Source organism: Lethenteron reissneri, chromosome 53 (genome assembly GCF_015708825.2).
Source record: "Lethenteron reissneri isolate LAM-NWPU_2019-01 chromosome 53, ASM1570882v1, whole genome shotgun sequence".
NCBI classification, from domain to species: domain Eukaryota; kingdom Metazoa; phylum Chordata; class Hyperoartia; order Petromyzontiformes; family Petromyzontidae; genus Lethenteron; species Lethenteron reissneri.
The window spans coordinates 4,330,108-4,353,090 of NC_083831.1; the positions used below are offsets into that span (position 1 = coordinate 4,330,108).

Below are 22,983 nucleotides of genomic sequence, written 5' to 3' on the forward strand. Positions count from 1 at the left end.
CACCCTTCACCACCCCTCACCACCACCCCTCCCCACCACCACCCTTCACCACCCCTCACCACCACCCCTCCCCACCACCACCACCCCTCACCACCACCCCTCCCCACCACCACCCCTCCCCACCCCCACCCCTCACCACCACCACCCCTCACCACCCCTCACCACCACCACCCCTCACCACCACCACCCCTCACCACCACCACCCTTCACCACCACCACACCTCACCACCACCACACCTCACCACCACCACCCCTCACCACCACCACCCCTCACCACCTCACCAACCAAACCAATCCCTCCCCACCCCTCACCACCACCAACCCCTCACCACCACCAACCCCTCCCCACCACCATCCCTCACCACCACCAACCCTACCACCACCCCTCACCACCCCTCACCACCACCAACCTCTCACCACCACCACCCCTCACCACCACCACCCCTCCCCACCCCTCACCAACCACCAACCCACTCACCACCACCACCACCCCTCACCACCACCACCACCCTCACCACCACCACCAATCCCTCACCACACCTCACCACCACCACCCCTCACCACCACCCCTCACCACCACCCCTCACCACCACCCCTCACCACCACACCTCACCACCACCACCAACCCCCACCACCCCTCACCCCTCACCACCACCCCTCACCACCACCACCCCTCACCACCACACCTCACCACCACCACACCTCACCACCACCACCCCTCAACACCACCACCAACCCCTCACCACCACCACCAAACCCCTCACCACAACCACCAAACCCCTCACCACCCCTCACTACAACCACCACCCCTCCTCACCACCCCCACCCCCTCACCCCGCCCCACACCCCCGCGCGCCGTGACGTCACCGCCGTGTGTGTGTACAGGTGACGTCACCGCTGTGTGTGTGTGTACAGGTGACGTCACCGCCGTGTGTGTGTACAGGTGACGTCACCGCCGTGTGTGTGTACAGGTGACGTCACGGCGCAACCATGATGGTGGGTCTCTGCGCGTTCGGCTCAGGAAGCAAAGCTCGTTCGCTCGCTTCACCACCACCCCCACCTCAACAAACAAAGAACAAACACACAACAACAACAACATCGCTGATGTAAACTTACTGTCGTCCTCAGGACGGAGTGGACGATGACCCGGAGCTGGTGGCGGCAGCTCCGGCAGATCAAGTGAGTGGAATGGGCGCGGCCCGTTCGAAAGTTTAATAAAAGTTAATAAAGTAGCGACTGGTGACTGATTAAACGCGATGGCAGTGAGATATACGAAGCTTCGATTGTCGGTGCGTGTTCTATCGGGAGCTTCCAGCACACGCTTATAGTGAATCGATTTTTTTTGGTTAAAGCCTCCGTTGTCTTCACGGTGCACCTAGCCTGGCACGGACGGGGCGTCGTGGCGAATGGCGGCTTCTTGTGTGGGTTAACAGGCCCTGGGGTGTTGTAATCCGGATTGGCAACAATCTTCTCTAAGCTGTATATTTACTACACACGTACAGATAACAACCCCGACGGCTGCTTGTGTTGTGGCCGAAACGTCGTGAGAATTTTTTTTAAATTATTTTATTATTTTTATTTTATTACTTCCCTTCTACGTGACTTTACCGAAATAACCAAGAAGATGAATCCCTGCAGTCACGATATCTTTAAATCGACATTTAACTTAACTCTATTACAGCAAGTCTGTGGTTGTGTGCTAATTTAGAACTCGATTACACCCTACCTTTAAGTATAGATAAAGTGTATAATAAACATGGCCATTATAATTATACCTGTATAGTTATACTGTGTACAGCGTCAGTATGTGATCGCATATCAAGACGCTGTGGATAAACTGGTAATGTTTTTGTTATTTAGTCACATGCAGAGGGAAGTTCTGTGTGAGTCACAATGTGAATAAGTCTTGAGTCGGATTCTGAAATTCTGTGGTTCTATGCTCTTGGTCTTGATGTGAGTTGGTTGTGGTCACTGAGCATTCAGACCTGTGAGTCTGTATCTCTGTACAAGTCTGGTTCTATGTGAGTATATAGATCTCACCGTGAGCCTCTGGGTCTCTGTAATTATGTGGTTCTGTGTGAGTACAGATCTCTATTTGAGTCTGGGTCTCTGCATTTCTCTGGTTCTATGTGAGTCTAGATCTCTGAGTCTTTGGGTCTCTGCAATTCCGTGGTTCTATGTGAGTCTGTGGGTCTCTATTTGAGTCTGTGGGTCTCTGCAATTCTGTGGTTCTATGTGAGTCTGTGGGTCTCTATTTGAGTCTTTGGGTCTGCAATTATGTGATTCTATGTTGAGTCGAGATCTTTATTTGAGTCTGTGGGTCTCTGCAATTCTGTGGCTCTATGCGAGTATCGATCTCTATTTGAGAATTTTGGTCTCTAATTCTGTGGCTCTATGTGAGTCTATGGATCTCTATTTGAGTCTGTGGGTCTCTGCAATTCTGTGGTTCTATGTGAGTCTATGGATCTCTATTTGAGTCTGTGGTTCTCTGCAATTCCGTGGTTCTATGTGAGTCTAGATCTCTATTTGCGTCTTTGGGTCTCTGCAGTTATGTGGTTCTATGTGAGTCTAGATCTCTATTTGAGTCTGTGGGTCTCTGCAATTCTGTGGTTCTATGTGAGTCTATGGATCTCTATTTGCGTCTTTGGGTCTCTGCAGTTATGTGGTTCTATTTGAGTCTAGATCTCTATTTGAGTCTGTGGGTCTCTGCAATTCTGTGGTTCTATGTGAGTCTATGGATCTCTATTTGAGTCTTTGGGATTCTGCAGTTATGTGGTTCTATGTGAGTCTAGATCTCTATTTGAGTCTGTGGGTCTCTGCAATTCTGTGGTTCTATGTGAGTCTATGGATCTCTATTTGCGTCTTTGGGTCTCTGCAGTTATGTGGTTCTATGTGAGTCTAGATCTCTATTTGAGTCTGTGGGTCTCTGCAATTCTGTGGTTCTATGTGAGTCTGTGGGTCTCTATTTGAGTCTTTGGGTCTCTGCAATTATGTGGTTCTATGTGAGTCTATAGATCTCTATTTGAGTCTTTGGGTCTCTGCAATTTTGTGGTTCTATCTGAGTATCGATCTCTATTTGAGTCTTTGGTCTCTGTAATTCTGTGATTCTATGCTCTTGGTCTTGATGTGAGTTGGTTGTGGTCACTGAGCATTCAGACCTGTGAGTCTGTATCTCTGTACAAGTCTGGTTCTATGTGAGTATATAGATCTCACCGTGAGCCTCTGGGTCTCTGCAATTCTGTGGTTCTATGTGAGTCTATGGATCTCTATTTGAGTCTTTGGGTCTCTGCAGTTATGTGGTTCTATGTGAGTCTAGATCTCTATTTGAGTCTGTGGGTCTCTGCAATTCTGTGGTTCTATGTGAGTCTATGGATCTCTATTTGCGTCTTTGGGTCTCTGCAGTTATGTGGTTCTATGTGAGTCTAGATCTCTATTTGAGTCTGTGGGTCTCTGCAATTCTGTGGTTCTATGTGAGTCTGTGGGTCTCTATTTGAGTCTTTGGGTCTCTGCAATTATGTGGTTCTATGTGAGTCTATAGATCTCTATTTGAGTCTTTGGGTCTCTGCAATTTTGTGGTTCTATCTGAGTATCGATCTCTATTTGAGTCTTGGGTCTCTGTAATTCTGTGGTTCTATGCTCTTGGTCTTGATGTGAGTTGGTTGTGGTCACTGAGCATTCAGACCTGTGAGTCTGTATCTCTGTACAAGTCTGGTTCTATGTGAGTATATAGATCTCACCGTGAGCCTCTGGGTCTCTGTAATTCTGTGGTTCTGTGTGAGTACAGATCTCTATTTGAGTCTGGGTCTCTGCATTTCTCTGGTTCTATGTGAGTCTGTGGGTCTCTATTTGAGTCTGTGGGTCTCTGCAATTCTGTGGTTCTATGTGAGTCTGTGGGTCTCTATTTTAGTCTTTGGGTCTGCAATTATGTTATTCTATGTTGAGTCGAGATCTTTATTTGAGTCTGTGGGTCTCTGCAATTCTGTGGCTCTATGCGAGTATCGATCTCTATTTGAGAATTTTGGTCTCTGTAATTCTGTGGCTCTATGTGAGTCTATGGATCTCTATTTGAGTCTGTGGGTCTCTGCAATTCTGTGGTTCTATGTGAGTCTATGTATCTCTATTTGAGTCTGTGGTTCTCTGCAATTCCGTGGTTCTATGTGAGTCTAGATCTCTATTTGCGTCTTTGGGTCTCTGCAGTTATGTGGTTCTATGTGAGTCTAGATCTCTATTTGAGTCTGTGGGTCTGCAATTCTGTGGTTCTATGTGAGTCTATGGATCTCTATTTGCGTCTTTGGGTCTCTGCAGTTATGTGGTTCTATTTGAGTCTAGATCTCTATTTGAGTCTGTGGGTCTCTGCAATTCTGTGGTTCTATGTGAGTCTATGGATCTCTATTTGAGTCTTTGGGTCTCTGCAGTTATGTGGTTCTATGTGAGTCTAGATCTCTATTTGAGTCTGTGGGTCTCTGCAATTCTGTGGTTCTATGTGAGTCTGTGGGTCTCTATTTGAGTCTTTGGGTCTCTGCAATTATGTGGTTCTATGTGAGTCTATAGATCTCTATTTGAGTCTTTGGGTCTCTGCAATTTTGTGGTTCTATCTGAGTATCGATCTCTATTTGAGTCTTGGGTCTCTGTAATTCTGTGGTTCTATGTGAGTCTAGATCTCTATTTGCGTCTGTGGGTCTCTGCAATTTTGTGGTTCTGAGTATAGATATCTACTTGTGTCTTTGGGTCTCTGCAATTCCGTGGTTCTATGTGAGTCTATAGATCTCTATTTGAGTCTGTGGGTCTCTGCAATTCTGTGGTTCTATCTGAGTATAGATCTCTGTTTGAGTCTGTGGGTCTGCAATTATGTGGTTCTTTGTGAGTCTATGGATCTCTATTTGAGTCTTTGGGTCTTTGCAATTCTGTGGTTCTATCTAAGTATCGATCTCTATTTGAGTCTCTGTGTCTCTGCAATTCTGTGGTTCTATGTGAGTCTAGATCTCTATTTGAGCCTGTGGGTCTCTGCAGTTCTGTGGTTCTATGTGAGTCTATGGATCTCTATTTGAGTCTGTGGGTCTCTGCAATTCCGTGGTTCTATGTGAGTCTATGGATCTCTATTTGAGTCTGTGGGTCTCTGCAATTCCGTGGTTCTATGTGAGTCTATGGATCTCTATTTGAGCCTCTGGGTCTCTGCAATTCTGTGGTTCTTTGTCAGTATGGGTCTCTGAAAACACGGCACTCTTGTGTGAGTGTGGCTCTATGTGAAGTTAGGTATCTGCGAGTCTGGATCTCAGTGTCTGCTTCTGTGTGACTGACATCTGTCAGTTCAGTATACACGTAACGAGTACTGTATACAGCGAGTTTTTTTTTATAGCATATCAGGGCGACCGCAACTCAAGAAGCCATGGGCATTGGTCACGATTATTTTGCAGAAGACGGCAGTGAGTCATTAACAGGAAAGACAAATAATGAAACCTAATACTAAATCCTAACACTTATATTTTGTGGTTGTAATATGACAAATATACGGTACAATGGTATGCATACATCGGAAAGAGAATGCAGATAGGTCACGTTACACATTGCGGTGTATTCTACACCAGGGCTTTCATATTTATACATTATTCATTAACCGGCTTGGCAAGTTAGATATAAAAGTTAAACAACCATGAATTCTAGATTTGAAGCTTTCGTGACTGCAAGGATTCATATTCTTAGGTTTTTTCAGGAAAGTCACATAGGTAAAAAAAAATTAAAATTAATAAAAATAAAATTAAAAATCACGACGTTTCGGAGGCAACACAAGCTTCCATCTTCAGGTGGAACCGTCACAGCACGACAGCTGTATCAAGTAAATGAGAGATTACAAGAGATACTACTTCGTATATATACTGGTTGAGGGGGGGGGGGCAGGAACGGCCCACTTTTTAAATCCTTTATATTAAGTTCGCTTGCTTGCTTGCGTGCTTGCTTGCTTACGACCGTGCAAATTTTTTGGTCGTTTTTTAACACACTTCCCGTGATCCAATCGAGCTGACATTTTCCACACAGACTCGTTGTGCATGACAATTAATTTTCGTGAAAAATGTTTTCCAAAATTTTACACTTTTTAGGGAAAAAAAATTATATGTAATTACCAATTGCTTAATGGTGGCAGGCTTTCATCTGACCCATAGGTGGCAGCCATCTCAAGCCAGAGGACGAGAGGACTCTAGCCGCCACGCATATAAAGGGTTTATAGTGAAAAACTTTGTTTTTATGGGTTAATGTTTTATTATTATGGTAAGGTGCGGCTTGAGACTACGGCTAGACTACATAACAAAGGACTGACTGAGCCTTTATTATGAACCATGAATAGCTGCATGTTCATGCCACTGTTGGTGAAAGAGCCTTCATTCCGAGGGAGTTGTAGAGGGCCCGTCTGGTGAGTACATTGGCCTACTCTTCCATGCTGGACAGACATCTTGGAAGAGTTGGTGGGAGTTAGCCTCACTTTACCCCACCAACACGCAAACTGCTGATCGGCTTGACTGGTGTACGTACACATGTACACTGCCGGGTGTACACGTGAGTCTTGATTATCCGTGTCTCTGATCGGTGGCTTTTTTGTTATTATTTTACACGCTTTTATTTAACTCATTCTGTTGTTGTCGTCACTGTCGTATCCTCAAATCTTGTAACTCAATTTTAACCCACTTGCCAATGTGGTATCGACTACAAACTTGGTATACTGATGTCATACTGATGACAATACCATATTCTATCATAAAAAATAAACAAAAAATTGTTTAACTATCTTTTTACACGCTTTCTATGAACTCACTCTGTCTGTTGTTGTTGTCGTATCCTCAAATCTTGTAACTCAATTTTAACCCACTTCCCAATGTGTCCACGCTCAACTAACGTTGGCTGTAAATTACCACAGTCCCATACGTTATGCCAAGCCTCGGGGCCACTTCCTGGAGTCGTGGAGTTCTGCCATTACTCGTACGGTACATTTCATTAAAGCGTGTTTAAAAAAAAGTTTTGTTGAATATAACTTCTTTATTTCCGACGCACGGTTGGCTCTAGGCAGAAGATGAGGACTCCTCAGATTCCCCGCTGCAGGTGGAGATCTCCGATGCGCTGAGCGAAAAAGATAAAGTGAAGTTCACGGTGCAGACCACGGTGAGGGCGGCTGCTGCTCGGCCACGCTGGCCAGTGCACATACACAAGTGCCAAAGACAAAGACCCCCCGTATATTCTTAAAATACTTTTGGTGCAAGTGCTGTTAGCGAGCAGCATCTATGAAGGCCAGCACGGCACAGGAGGGGTTGGGTGGCCAGCACCATGCCTGGCTGCTTTTGTCTCCATAGCGGTGATGTTTACACATTGCACCAGGTACTCATTTGAGGCCGAGTCGACCTAGGGGAGGCCCAGGACTGATTCAGATACTTCGTCACTGGTGTTGGTCGTGAGCGGAAATCGAACTCGGGTCGCCGGGTTCGTAGCGCAGTGCGCTAACCGCTACACTGCCGTTCCTCACAAATACTCTACGCGCACAAGCGCGTACACGTGTGTGCACATAGGTGCTAAGGTGTCATCAATCGTGGTTAGTCCACTGCGAAATGAATGACTCCCCTTGTCGCCATTTCACACGGTTGTGCGATGCTTCGACTAATTTAAGGCTGCGTTTCATGCTGCACTACCACTGGATAAATGTATCTCACTACTTCACCATGCTGGCGAGTGTTGGTTGAAGGTGGAGTACAAAGATATGGAATCCCAGAAGTAAAGTACAAGTGATTTTGCAACATTTCCCTCTGCCGCCCACCAATAACTGTTTAAGCTTCAGTTCCTTATCACCTCCGGCGGTGCACAGTTATTATTGCATATGCCTTTGTGTAGCGACGTATTGCAACTCATAAGTCAATGTCTAGGTCTGGTTCCCAAGTAGATGGCCACAGAGGAGGCTAAATGGGTATAAGCAGTGAGCAGCAGAGGTCGCAAACGGGTTTTGATTCCTTACCCGTACCCGGCCGCACCAGGGTCACAAATGGGTACCCGTACCCGGCCGTACCCTACCCATACCCGGCCGGGTACGGGTATCGGGTACCTGATTGCGACCTCTGGGATTAAGCCATGTTGCAGGCGCGGGTGGGTTGATTCTAGGAACTTGAATTGTGAGAAGTGACAAGACGTTGGGAAATGAGTGACAAACGGTGACTCAACAGTGACTTACGGCCTACCCGTACCCGGCCGCACCAGGGTCGCAAACGGATACCCGTACCCAGCCGGGTACGGGCAGCCGGGTATCGGGTAGGGTACGGGTATCGGGTACCCGGTTGCGACCTCTGGTGCGCAGTAACGGTCGTGTGTCGTCACACACCCCCCCCCCACCCTCCCCCCGTCCGCCCACACAGACGTCTCTGCCGACGTTCAAGAAGGGGAAGCTGTCGGTGTCGCGGCAGCACGAGGAGTTCATCTGGCTGCACGACTCGTACGTGGAGAACGAGGACTATGGAGGCATCGTCGTGAGTGCCTTCCGAACGAGCACCTGGGAGCGACACGCGCGGTGCTTTTTGTGTTTAGTTCAAGGGGAGGGCGGCTCTCTGCTGCTCCAGAGCCACATGCGGCTCCTTAAAGGAGTGCTTCGGGACGTAATTCGCATGCATTGCGGCTCTTGAAATCTAGAAAAAAAAAATCTTGTTATTTTGGTTGCCGTCCCCTGGTTTAGTTGTCCTTCCTCCGCACCTCCAATTAGAGCGGTTGGCTACATATGGTGCGAAAGAAGTTCAGCATACATACAGCACACGGACGCGTCTGTGCCACACTGCACACGTGGGATTGTCAATTATAAGTCAGCGTGTCGTGCTGCGTGATCAGATCGACATGTGCAATTTTAACTAATTTATGCATAATTTTTTGAGGTGGCCAGGTAGCTCAACAGTTCAGTATCTTGTAGGTTGGTTTGGTCGACCATATATCGAGGTGTTTCTCACATGTCTTGGACTTTATTTCGAGTTGACGGTCTGGTGGCTGAGGTCAGTACTGAGCTGAGACCGTTGACATCCTTGGTTCAATTGGAGACAGTCGCCTTTAATTAAAACAAGTTCTCAGGTGTAGCCCTTGCACCAATGACTACAACAATCCTTCACGTAAAAAAATGTTCTATATTTAATTGGGATAAATTCAAGCTTTGAGAATGACAATTATCAGTCGGAACTGTCCTTATTTAATACGTGCTCCCAGTTTTTACTTCGAAATACATGAGGAACAAAGTGTGTGTTACCATCTTGGGAAAATGGCGAGTGTGCTAACTGTTTATAACTACATGTACATGTAGTTGCTTTGTACGTGTTTGTGTCTGTGTGTATGTATATACGTGGGTTAGGGGAGTACGGTAGTGTAGCGGTGTTGGCACGCTATGCTCCCATCACGGCCAACACCAGTGACGATTATCTGTACCGGTCCTGGGCCTCACCTCGATCGACTCAGCCTCAAATGAGTACCTGGTGCGGCGTGTAAACATCGCCACTGGGGAGACAAAGGCGGCCAGGCATGGTGCTGGCCACCCACCCCCTCGTGTGCCGTGCAGGCCTTCATAGGTGCTACTCTTTGGTTCTTTCGTTAAAGTCACGTATAAAGATAAAATAATAAATTAAATACTAGCATACGACGTTTCGATTGCAACACAAGCAATCGTCATCAGGTATAAATGAAATAGAAACACAAATCTAGTATACTTATAAATGTAATGTAATACAACAGAGAGTCGGATAACATAACAGTCTACACCCTATCTGGTTGATTACGTTCTTCCTGAGAATGCTAAATTTGAGAGAGAGATGAAACACAGAACCAGAGACATATAGACAGACATATAAGCAGACAGATCTCACAGAGATACATAGAGAGAGAACAAACATAGGCACACAGCCATTGCCCCAACAGTCTGTTAAAGCTGTATGGGAGTGGGAGGGATCTTTGTGTTGTGTACGCGTGTGCTGTTTCCGTGCCACCAGATCCCACCGGCGCCTCCGCGGCCCGACTTCGACTCGTCCCGCGAGAAGCTGCAGCGTCTGGGCGAGGGCGAGGCCACCATGACCAAGGAAGAGTTCTCCAAGATGAAGCAGGAGCTGGAGGCGTGAGTTGAAAATGAGCGAGCGAGCGATCCTCATTCTCGCGTCCGCGCTCTCTCCGTTATACTAGCGGTTAAGCCCCTCAAGCTTAATCAGAATCCGAATGTTTATACTGGAGGAATCCGATGAGCTATAAAGTTATTTTTTTACAGATGTCCAGTACGTGTGTTGTACTTATTTTGCACCGTACGTAGTCAACCGTGCAGATCGGAGGTCAAAATGTTACAACAACAAACAATACGAGGGAGCTGGTAGGAACGTTGGGTTGCTCGGTCAATGGCCAGGGTCAACGGCGGCGTGGTGTATTCAGCAAATATGGCCGACTGTGAGGGCGGGCACAAGCCGGCGTGAGTAGGTTAAACGTTGAGTTTTATAAGGGCACCACGGTGTGACCAGTCCCTCCCCACCCAGCCCCACCGCTCCCATGCCCCCACCCTCCCCACCCAGCCCCTCCCCACCCAACCCCTCCCCACCCTCCCAACCCAGTTTTGTGACTGAGTTGAATGCATTATCGCGGTAACTTGCAAGATTGTACACGTAACGGCTCTTGTGTAAATCCAACAGGGTCAGTCAACACGGGTCGGGTCACGTTTACTCGGGCACTCTCGTGTTTCGTTGTTTTCTCCTCTCAAAATTTGGGAGTTACTCAACGGAATGGCTAACCCTCCCACCAAGGTACGAACATCGGAAACACAGCTCTGTTATGTTCTTGTGTGCGATGCGACCATCCCACTGCAGAGAATACTTGGCAATCTTCAAGAAGACGGTGGCCATGCACGAGGTGTTCCTCTGCCGTCTTGCTGCGCACCCCATCCTGAGCCAAGACCGCAACTTCCACATTTTCCTGGAGTATGACCAAGAGGTAGTCACATTTAAGCTCTTTGCAAGTATAACAGTTTGGGTGTCTTATTAACCCTCTCCCGTTCCAGTGAGGTCCGTGTACGTCATCAGTTTGTCTTCCGATTCCGTTCCGATGACGTACGTGTACGTCATCAAAACGAAACCAGAAGATAAAATAACTTTATCGGTACCGAGGCTCCCACAAGGCCATGCGGCGGGCGGCTTGTGGCACAGTTTGGCGTGAGCTATCATAGAGTGTGGTCATGTTGCTACAGTTATGTGCGGTGAGTATAATGTTTTTAAAAACAATAGCGCTATGCCTCTCTAAATAAAATTAACTCTGAGCCGCTTGCGTGCAACTTGCAGATGTCTCAGAACGGGAAATTGTTAAGTGGTGAATTGGTCTGATCACGTTGAGATGTTTGACTGTTTTCACAGCTCAGTGTGCGTGGCAAGAACACCAAAGAGATCTTGGGAGGGTTCCTGAAGAGCATGATGAAGTCAGCTGATGAAGTCCTGGTTTCCGGAGCAAAGGTAGAGTATTTTAAGCCCTCTCGTTACACATGGGTGGCCTGGTAGCCAATTTTACCTCTGTGCTTAGTTTTCAATGTTGTTATTGGAGCTGTCTGTTAATTTCTACGAGACATTTTTACCAAAGCATACTGATGTTAAATCGATCCAAACTACGTTTTTTGAGACACGGACGTAATATTATATTTTAAATCCCCTGTTTCAAAACATAGCTAGATGAAAATCTTCCCACAGACTGTCTATCGGTCATGAGGATTTAAACATATTTCCCCATGCTGGTCAATGTGGATTCCTGAAGAGGGGTTCAAGAAACGTTTGTGTCACTCCCCGCTGATGTTTGCCATGGTCGGGAATGAAATTCAGGTCGTTGGGTTCATAGTACAGTGTGAAAAACCGCTAGTGCCACCTTTTCTTCCGTTCACACAAAAACTCACAATAATAGATCATTTTATGTTTTATGTTGTAGCGCAAATGTTAAACCAATGTTTAAAAAAAAACATCAGTAACTATATCATTGCATCTTGGTGAATGTATATACCCTTAATTATTTTGTAAAACAACATTTCAAGCATCTGTGGCTGATCATGTAGGTGTAAGCCGTTGTGTGCTTTTTTTTCTTCAACAAGCAGATATGCTCGGACACTTCTTTGTGCCTGCCCAACATGCCTTTTATAGTCTTATGTCTGCGAGGCATGAAGGAAAGGGTTGTTTTACGAAGTCTTTGTATGAAAACGTGTCCTATCTAGTGCTCTCTTAAGTCTGGTTATGAGCACTGCTGTGAAATTCTGACAAGCTTTAAAACGCCCCGTGCTGCACTGGAATGACGTGAAATGTTTCTGGGTTTGTGCAGGACTCGGATGAGTTCTTTGAGCACGAGAAGATTTTCCTGCTGGAGTATCACATGCGCGTGAAGGAGAGTGCACTCAAGGCCGACAAGATGACGCGAGCACACAAAAGTAAGCGGCGACACTTTTAAAAACTTGCTAATAGTTTCGTTTGGGTAAGATCCAAGGGGTCGACAAATCGAAGTAACGAAAAGAGATTTTTTTTTCTTCTAATTCATAAATAGCGTCACGAAGCAGCCTTAAAGAGCCGCATGGGGCTCCGGGTTGCTCACCCCTGGGTAAGATCGTCATGTAGGTATGATGGCAATCTTTATCTTTAACCCTCCACCACCCAGCAACAAAGCCAAACAAATAAAGTTGTCACAGGGTAAAATATGCATATTAGTTTTGTTTTGAAGAAAAACTGTAATGTTTGCAAGGCAACATTTTGCCAATTAATCGAGTGATTGATTTGATTTGATTTCAAGGGTAGTAAACATTCAACCTTGTTGTTTTACAATAAAAAATATATTTATACACACAGTAAAACCTCGATATTTTGGTATTTGATCATTCATAATTGGGGATAATTCTGCACGCCTGCGCTTTCGGCATATATACAGTATTAGTAATTCGCCATGAGCTGAATTGCCGTACTGAATGGTACAATTTCGGCATACACGTGGAGCGACGCCGTCACCACAACCAAAACAAAAATAATAATAATGAAATTTGTAACGCGCGCAAATTTGCGGACGTAACGGCCGCAACTCAGAGGCGCGGAGCGAAGCTCAGAGTCGCTCGAATGCACGTGGTTGTAGAGGTGAGTTTTTAAGTGTCTCTTGAAGGAGGCGATTGAGGTGATGCTGCGAATGTGCAGTGGGATGGCGTTCCAGACTGTTGGGGCTGCCACCGAGAAGCGGCGCATAGACACGATGACCATCCTGGATCTTGGTATCAAGAGGAGGTCGTGAGTCGCGCTGCGCAGGCATAGCCTATTGGCGGCATGCGTGGTGAGCGTTAGTGCAGACCCGTTGCTTTGGACTTTACATTGTTGATGCACTGTGCAAGCCAACCCTCTCAGAAATGTCCTCTACACCTACATCAAGAAGTAGTAGAAAGGGACTGTAGTATAAATCCCTTAGTCTGTGAGACAAATCCAAAGATTTGGATAGAATTAATGCAGGTGTGTCAATGCGTATGGTGTGTGAAGATTGTATTGGGGCAGGAGGCACGGGGTAGTAACCGTTGTACATAATTCGGAATATTGGATAATCCGGCGAGGCCAGAGCCCCATTTGTGTAAAATTAACAAGGGTTTGCTGTGTTCTTGGTTCTTTCGGTAAAGTCACGCAGAAGGGAAATATTAAAATAATAAAAATAAAGCATAATAAAATAATTCTCACAACGTTTCGGCCACAACGCAAGCAGCCGTCCTCAGGTGAAGACCAGGTCTGTCGGGGAGACAGGCCATTCAGAGGCTGTCTCCCCGACAGACCTGGTCTTCACCTGAGGACGGCTGCTTGTGTTGTGGCCAAAACGTCGTGAGAATTATTTTATTATGTTTTATTTTTATTATTTCCCTTCTACGCGACTTTACCGAAAGAACCAAGAAGATGAATCCCTGCAGTCACGAAAGCTTTAAATCGAAAGGGTTTGCTGTGTTCATTATCAAAATATTGCTTGCCTTTCAGCATTCTCATTTTCCTAATCAACCAAATCATTTCCCATATTTGCCCACACGACATTTTGCTGGGTGGTGGACAGGTTATAGTTATTGATTGGCAATATACCGACATGATCCGACACACAAAAAAACAACTTCCGCATCATAACATTGGTCATGAAAGCCCACATACAAGAAGACACTTGAAACATTCGTTGCTCTATGCGTGCCGTTGTGCATTACTCACTGTATGTGAGTAACGCACTGTATGTGCACTTGCATATTTCACCGCTGTGCGGTGCATTGCGGCCTGGAAGTTTATTATTAAATAAAATGAACAATACAATTACAATTCCTTATAAGGGAAACAAATACCAATGAATAACAATTCAGTGATTACCAATCTATTATATAATTACAATACCCTCACCGCCTCAAATCACTGCACCTGAATGAGTAAAATGATGACGTCACCCTGCTGCTGCTCTATTTAAGACCGGGAGCAAGTGGAGGGCTTCACCATTCTGGCGAATTGCCCGATGAAGCTGGATGTAATTACCAGCGAAACGTCGTACTAAAATTTTAAACGATGTTGATTCACTATTCAACACACCGGTGGGGTAAAGTAGTGAACTATTTGTCCTTTGTAAACGTGACATATTTTTTACTGTTTGGCCGTGTCGGGTGGTGGAGGGTTACGACACATTTATAAATAACGCCATCTAACCCAAAAACCTTTATTATGAATAATATTGGTCGCGAAAGCCTACGTGTTGAACTGCATTGCATAATTGCTACCTTATTCGCCGATGCTCTGGAAAGTAAGACATCCCAAACTTGCGTCCAGTGTCAGAAAAGTCACAAAAGCCTGGTTACATGCACACAGCCTTCTACTGGAGTAGAATGCAACCCCCCTAACTTTTACTTTAAAATGTGGGGGGGGGGGGGGGTGCATCTTATAATTCAGAGAATATGGAACATCTTTGACATCGTAGAAGTTAATTACGGTAATGCCAGGGCACATATATACACACTGGTCGTGGTATCAGGTTTTTTTTATCATCTCTAATCATTTATAGCCATCTGTCGATCCACTGTTGTTTGAAGACCTGTCGGGCATCGAGGTTGACCTTGCTGCAGCTCACTGGTCAGTGTGCGTTCATTAAATGGCAGGGTTGGTCCCAGGAGGGGTTCAGATACAACTCCCCACTGATGTTAACTGTGGGCGGGTAATTAAACTCAGGCCTCTGGGTTTATATAGCGCAATGGGCTAATGTTTGCGGGACACCACTTAGAATTTTGAGTGTATAGATTTGTTTCCTTTAGTATGGTTACCATTGTCTAATTTTACAAATGTACCATTTGTTCGATAGATGTCTCTGAAGATTACATTGGCATCTCCACGTGGCTCTACAGCATTGGGGAGCAGGAATATTCCAAGCTAAGCAGGTGAATATTGAGTGAATTTACCTCGCCTTCGTTGCTACGTGTGTAAATTCTGGGCGTGAAAGTAATCGCGTTGATTTATTTCTCTTAAGAGTGTTACAACGCTGACTTTATTTCCACTTTCTGTTTTTTTTACAAATAGATTTTTGCAGCTGTCGTCTGACGTGTTTGAGAAGTACCGCGTGAGTAACGCCATTATTTATTTGTTTAATACTTACGTCTTTGATTGTCAATCAACAGTACATGTGTTTTCTCCTGCAGTTTTTTACTTATTAGTTATGATCGTGGTGGGTTTGATAAGAATTGTGATTGTTGATAATGTATGATAGTGGTGGTGATAAAATAGTTCATGTCATATTGCTAAGATGGCCATTGTGGTCAATTTAAACTGCATTGTGGGCGATGATGCCATCAATATAAGTTCTCTTCCCAGTCTAGCCGTTTACAGGTACATGTGCAGCCCATTTGTCAATCCACTGTTTGATGAGGGGGGCATTCCCTCACCATGGGGGTTATTTGATGATACTTCGTCATACTGGTCAGTGCATAAAACAGTTTTTTTTTGCGTTAGATGGCATATAAATATATAAATGTGTCGTTCAACCCGCCACCACCCGACACAGCCAATGAGTAAGGTTTGTCACTTAAACAGAACGTGCCAATTTGTTACTAGTACAGCACACCGGTGTGTTGGAGAGCAAAGCCACAACATTTACAATCTGAGTACGACGTTTCGCCAGTAATTACAACCAGCTTCATCAGGCGACAGCTCAATTGCCTGATGACGCTAGTTGTAATTACTGGCGAAGCGTCTTACTCTGATTGTAAATATTGTGGCTTTGCTCTCCAACACACCCGTGTGCTGTACTAGTATACTACACTACTATACACTACACTACTATACACTACACTACTACACACTACACTATACACTGCACTACAATACACTACACTATACACTACACTACACACTAGTGCTGTACTAGTAACGAATTGGCCACGTTCTGTTTCACGTGACAAACCTTACTCATTGGCTGTGTCAGGTGGTGGCGGGTTTAACGACACATTTATATATTTATTACGCCATCTAACCAAAAAAAACCTGTAATATGGATATTGGTCGCGAAAGCCTACATGTTAAACTGGTCAGTGCAGATTTGTGAAGGCGGGGAGCAGAGATAAAAGTATGGTCCAGTACACAAATATATTTTTGTACTGCCCTCTGCTGACAGTCTAGCCCTGCAGAAACCTAATGTAATTATTATATGCATGGTGGTCATTCATCCCAGAACTACCCAGGCTCGATTTTTCTACATTTCTCACAGCTGATGAGATCGGGCAAATTCTGGGTGAATAATTAATTTCTGAACCACGTGTGAACCTGTTCTCTGGGACAGCTCGGCCTAAATAATCTCAAAACTGGCATCAGAACTAATTTTTTAGGCCAAAGTGACCAAGTTTCATAAAGATGGCCCCATGAACTGCTCATGGCTGCTTTGGAGTGTTTCCCACAATAGGTTCAGTAAGAGGGAAACTTGATTTGGCGTTTTCGTGACTGCAGGAATTACTTTGGTTCTTTCGGTAAAGTAAAGTCACGTAGAAAGAGAAAATAATACATTTTAAAAATAACAGCATGCTATTATTTTATGTATTATTGTCTCTTTCTACGTGACTTTATCGATAGAACCAAACAGTAAGAGGGAGTTTCTTTTGTCTCCTTGCAGAAGCAGCAGGGCAGGGTGGCGTCAGACCAAGACCTCAAGCTCACCGATCTCCTGCGATACTACGTCCGGGAAACCCAGGCAGCCAAGGTAAAACAGTGAACTCCGTTGTGGTGTCACATTTAACCAACCCTTCATTATCGAAATGCGTAAGACAAGCATTTTTCTTAGTACACTGAGATTGGTTTTACTATTAAGTGGGTCTCCAAGACTCTTTTTTTGCAAGGGCAGGCTATTTGACTGCCAATGTTTTTACCGAATTTATTAAACACCTCTGCAGACACCTCTGCATGTCAAAGTTTTTTGGAAACATTTGTCGGGAAACTTTTTTCGGCAGTCGCATCATCAGTGCCTCATTGTCGCGGGCACATAAAAAAACAGGTACATAAACTCAAACACAGAAAATAGATATTCGCTAACAGTACTTGCCCCAACATTTTGTATTGCTGAATGGTGCGTGAGCACAGTCAAGAGGGCATCTGCCAGTCATCTCAATCTGTTAACCCAGAACACCCTGATCTGTGTGTCCCATCGCCTGCCAGCAAGCGATGATTCGCTGGCGTGCAGGTGACATGTGTATTTGGCTACAATACATTTCCACGTGGTGAGCCACTTGGTTGAGCTGTCATTTGTGGCCGGGTCGCTTCTGAAAAAGAGCTATATAGCTCAGTGGGCCTTACCTGGTAAAATAAAAATAGTTTTATAGTTTTCATGTTAATTCAACACTTTCACATGGCCTCAAAGTGCACCTAGCCTGCCACGAAGGCTGTGGTGAGGTCACCAAACGACCGTTTTCTTGGTTCTTTCGGTAAAGTCACGTAGAAGGGAAATAATAAAAATTAAACATAATAAAATACAATTCCCACGACGTTTCGGCCACAACGCAAGCAGCCGTCTTAGGTGAAGAACAGGTCTGTCATAAGACAGCGTCTGACGCTGTCTTGCGTTGTGGCCGAAACGTCGTGAGAATTATTTTATTAAAAATTTTTATTTAATTATTACTCTTCTACGTGACTTTACCGAAAGAACCAAGAAGTTTCGATTTAAAGCTTTCGTGACTGCAGGGATTCATCTTCTTGGTTCTTTCGGTAAAGTATTTTTATTATTTTATTACTTCCCTTCTACGTGACTTAACCGAAAGAACCAAGAAGAAGAACCAAGAAGATGAATCCCTGCAGTCACGAATGCTTTAAATCGAAAAATAAAAATAGCTTATAGTTTTCGGTTAATTCAACACTTTCACATGGCCTCAAAGTGCACCTAGCCTGCCACAAACCGCTGTGTTGAGGTCACCAAACGACCGTTGTTGACGTCGTGGCCAGGACCTGCTGTACCGGCGCGCGCGCTCGCTCGTGGACGCTGAGAACACCGGCAGGGCCCTGGACAAGGCGCGTGCCAAGGGCAAGGACGTGCAGCAGGCGGAGACGCAGCAGAAGGTCGCCATGCACAAGTTCGACAGCCTCTCCACGTCGGCGCGACAGGGTACACGCCTGGCCAGATGTTAACTTCCTCGCCCGATGTGCGGGAGGACGTGGGTTCGTTCCCAATCCTGACGCCGCTTGTTGTGTATTTGGAGTTTGCATGTCCTCTCTCCCCATGATTGCGTGGGTTTTTCTACGGTTCCTCCTGTTTTTCCCTCCACATGTAGAATCGGCGTGTGTGTTGAGAGTATTTGGCTACTATAAATTCTCACGTGATAAGCCACCTCCTTGAGCTACTACTAATTGTGGCCTGGTCGCTTCTGAAAAATAGCTAATATAGCTCAATAAAAATAGTGGTCGTAGTATCTGCAGCATTTGGATTTTTGCCATTTGGTTACCCATCGCACAACGGGAAGACACAGCAACATAGTTTTACATAGGACAGCTGTTGAAGGTGGACTGGAATAAAAATTATAAAGAAGCAGAGGAGACATAATAAAATAATTCTCACGACATTTCGACCACAACGCAAGCAGCCGTCCTCAGGTGAAGACCAGGTCTCCCCGACAGACCTGGTCTTCACCTGAGGACAGCGTCTGACGCTGTCTCCCCGACAGACCTGGTATTCACCTGAGGACGGCTGCTTGCGGTGTGGCCGAAATGTCGTGAGAATTATTTTATTATGTTTTATTTTTATTATTGTATTACTTCACTTCTACGTGACTTTACCGAAAGAACCAAAAGATGAATCCCTGCAGTCACGAAAGCTTTAAAACGATTGCTCTAACTCATGCAAATTGTTGAATCCATGTTCCTCTTTCTCAGTGTAATTCTAAGCATGCATCGCGCCATGCTACTGTGTTGCAATCGAAACGTCGTGATTTAATTTATTTTATTTTATACCTACGTGACTTTACCGAAAGAACCAAAGAGTATGTGCCACCAATATTTAAATTGCACAAATCTTGTTGTCTTGTTGGCAAAGTTTGCAACTATTACACCCTTGCAAACGAGAAGCCCCCCCCTCTCCCAAATGGATTAATTTTAACTAAATCCGGTTTAATCGTCAGCGTGTAGATGGTGTGTTGCATTGCAGGATGGGAAATGTTGGCCGTGGTTTGGTGAGAACTTCATTCAGAGATAGGATTGATCGTGGCTGATGATGATGGGAACGTATATGCTTGTGTTCGCCGTGCACGTTTGACCTGCATTTTATTGCGGTGTTTCAGAACTGATGGACTTCAAGATGAGGCGAGTGGCAGCGTTCCGCAAAAACCTCGTGGAGATGGCCGAGCTGGAACTGAAGCACGCCAAGGTACGGCGACGACATCAGACGATACTAACACTGGCAGACGATACTAACACTGGCAGACGATACTAACACTGGCAGACGATACTAACACTGGCAGACGATACTAACACTGGCAGACGATACTAACACTGGCAGACGATACTAACACCGGCAGAGTTTACTAACACTGGCAGACGATACTAACACCGGCAGAGTTTACTAACACTGGCAGACGATACTAACACTGGCAGACGATACTAACACTGGCAGACGATACTAACACTGGCAGACGATACTAACACTGGCAGACGATACTAACACTGGCAGACGATACTAACACTGGCAGACGATACTAACACTGGCAGACGATACTAACACCGGCAGACGATACAAACACCGGCAGACGATACTAACACTGGCAGACGATACTAACACCGGCAGACGATACTAACACCGGCAGACGATACTAACACCGGCAGACGATACTAACACTGGCAGACGATACTAACACTGGCAGACAATACTTACACCGGCAGACGATACTAACACCGGCAGACGATACTAACACTGACAGACTTTACCCAGTCGGGTGTTGTCTTATGGTGGTTACCACCTGGGGTCCCCTAAGCCAGTCTGCTGCAGGGCCTTGGCATGGTTGACATGAGATTATGATGTAAGGCGCTCTTGAGGTGATGAAGTATTTAAGCACCCTGTAATTGCAAATCAGAATCTTTATTTCATCCTGGAGAATTCTGATGCGCTTTGAAGATATTTTTCTAAGATGTGCAGTAATCATCCTTATGAGGAGTGCCTGTTCCGTGGGATGAAGCTTACGACGGGGGATATAATAGAAGCGTGATGGCCGTCATACCTAAACAAAATGACGTTCACACGTGGCAGCAATCTGACCTCATGTGGCATGGTCAGTGCATACTCTTAGGTTTTTCCGTAAAGTCACGTAGGTAAAAAATTAAATTAAAATTAATAAAAGTAATAATAAAAATTTTAAATAAATAAATAAATATGCTCGCGCCGTTTCGGAGGCAACACAATTATCCGTCATCAGGTGATTCCAAGATGCATCTTGGAATCCCTGCCTCACTTGATACAGCAAATCTAGCTGTGACGGTCCCACCTGATGACGGAGACTTGTGTTGCCTCCGAAACGTCGTGATTTTTATTATTTTATTTCTATTACTTTTATTCATTTTAATTTCATTTTTTACCTACGTGACTTTACCGAAATAACTAAGAGTATGAATCCTTGCAGTCACGAAAGCTTCAAATCTAGAATGGTCAGTGCACCTTACCCACTGTTGAAAAGCCATGAGATCAATTGAACTCGCCCGATCACTTTTTCTTGGGTCAATAAATTACTATCACTTTGTTGGAAGTTAACGGTGGTCATCCTGTGGAGTTCTAGATTTTAAGCTTTCGTGACTGCAAGGATTCATATTCTTAGGTTTTTTCGGTAAAGTCACGTAGGTAAAAAATGTAAATTAATAAAAGTAAAATAAAATAAAAATCGCGACGTTTCGGAGGCAACACAAGCTTCTGTCTTCAGGTGGAACCGTCACAGCCACGACAGCTGTATCAAGTAAATGAGAGATTACAAGAGCTACCACTCCGTATCCTGTGGAGTATCTGCCCCCCCCCCCCCCCACGTCAGAATGTGGAATCTCCAACAACGGCCTCAGGGTCACCAATGGAGATGGGCTACTACCCACTGCTCTCGTGAACACGCGGACTTGATTTTTGAACGGGGCTCCTCACGTGCCATGCTGTTCCAAATGCTCGAGTGGATAAACCAACACTATGAGATCTCTTTTACCAGTGGCAAAATATAGTAGTAGGTTTTTACCCTTTTAAACTGGTACAAAACTGACACCTTTATTCAAGGCATCATGTTTGCAATAACCACAACACAAGTAGTCAAAAAAGCAAACAAAAAGAAGCAACTCTGATAATGATAATAATATGTACCAGTTTAAAAGGGTTAAAACCTACAACTATATTTTGCCACTGGTAAAAGAGATCTCATAGTGTAAATGCTTACCCCGAGCTCTCAATACTCTGATATTGCACTGTGTTTGAGTTGTACGCCTTCTGGTGTCATCTGGTCCAACACCAATGGGGACTAGGCTCTAAAGAAAGCCGTCTCGGGTGTGGACCAATCAACTTCAAGGACAGTGCATATTATTATCATTATCAGAGTTGCTTCTTTTTGTTTGCTTTTTTGACTACTTGTGTTGTGGTTATTGCAAACATGATGCCTTGAATACAGGTGTCAGTTTTGTACCAGTTTAAAAGGGTAAAAACCTACTACTGGATAAACCAAATTATCAGGTCATGGGTATTTATTTTGTTAATCTCGACCTCGTTTGCATCAACTACATTTTCAGCTTTCAAATGACTCCCCCCTTCATTATAATTGGTGCAGCGGTCTGGGATAAGTTCTCTGGACTAAGATACATTCATACAGAATATCCACCGATTATATGGATGTCCAGCGCTGTATATACACTGAACAGAAGCAGCAATGTTAACTACCTCGCCTGGTACGCAAGAGGTCGCGGGTTCAATCCCGACCCTGACGCCTGTGTATTTGGAGTTTGCATGTTCTCCCTGGGTCATCCGGTTTTTCCCTCCAAACTCAGAAACATGCGTTCAAACTATTTGGCTGCTATACATTTCGACGCGACGATAAGCCGCTTTGTTGAGCTATCATTTGTGGCCAGATCGCTTCTGAAAAAGAGCTGTTATAGCTCAAGTGGGCCTTGCATGGTAAGATAAAACATACTTTCGTTTTTTAGATTAGTACAGTGTGCGTGAACTACCGAATTTTAATGCCGTGTGCTGTGTCGTTCAGGCCAGTTTGCAGATGCTGAACAACAGCCTGACAGCGCTTCAGAACTGTTAGGGGACCAATGGATGGATGTACGCTTGAAGGCCACCAAGTAGTCACGAATATTTGTATCTTCCGCACGAGTTGTGTGTCACAACATGAGGGCACGTTGTACGTTTATAAATCCTGACAAGCATCACTGAAAGGAGTGTTAAAAAAACTTTTGTTTACTGTATTTTCCCTATGTAAATGCAATAAAATACAGAAAAAAATCTTCCATTTCTGGGTCATGGCAA

At 45.0% G+C, this 22,983-nt stretch overlaps 1 protein-coding gene across 1 annotated transcript; it reads left to right on the forward strand.

The window, feature by feature from the left end:
• The first annotated feature begins 896 nt into the window (after nt 1-896).
• LOC133356316 (sorting nexin-6-like) lies at nt 897-22,964 on the forward strand. The gene is made up of 14 exons (XM_061573768.1): nt 897-996; nt 1,129-1,179; nt 7,054-7,149; nt 8,385-8,495; nt 9,987-10,108; nt 10,842-10,965; nt 11,382-11,477; nt 12,325-12,430; nt 15,337-15,412; nt 15,552-15,591; nt 17,134-17,220; nt 18,453-18,612; nt 19,781-19,866; nt 22,712-22,964. Exons 1-14 carry the CDS (start codon nt 991-993, stop codon nt 22,760-22,762), a joined length of 1,212 nt encoding a protein of 403 aa, XP_061429752.1. The 5' UTR covers nt 897-990; the 3' UTR covers nt 22,763-22,964.
• The last annotated feature ends 19 nt before the right edge of the window (nt 22,965-22,983 follow it).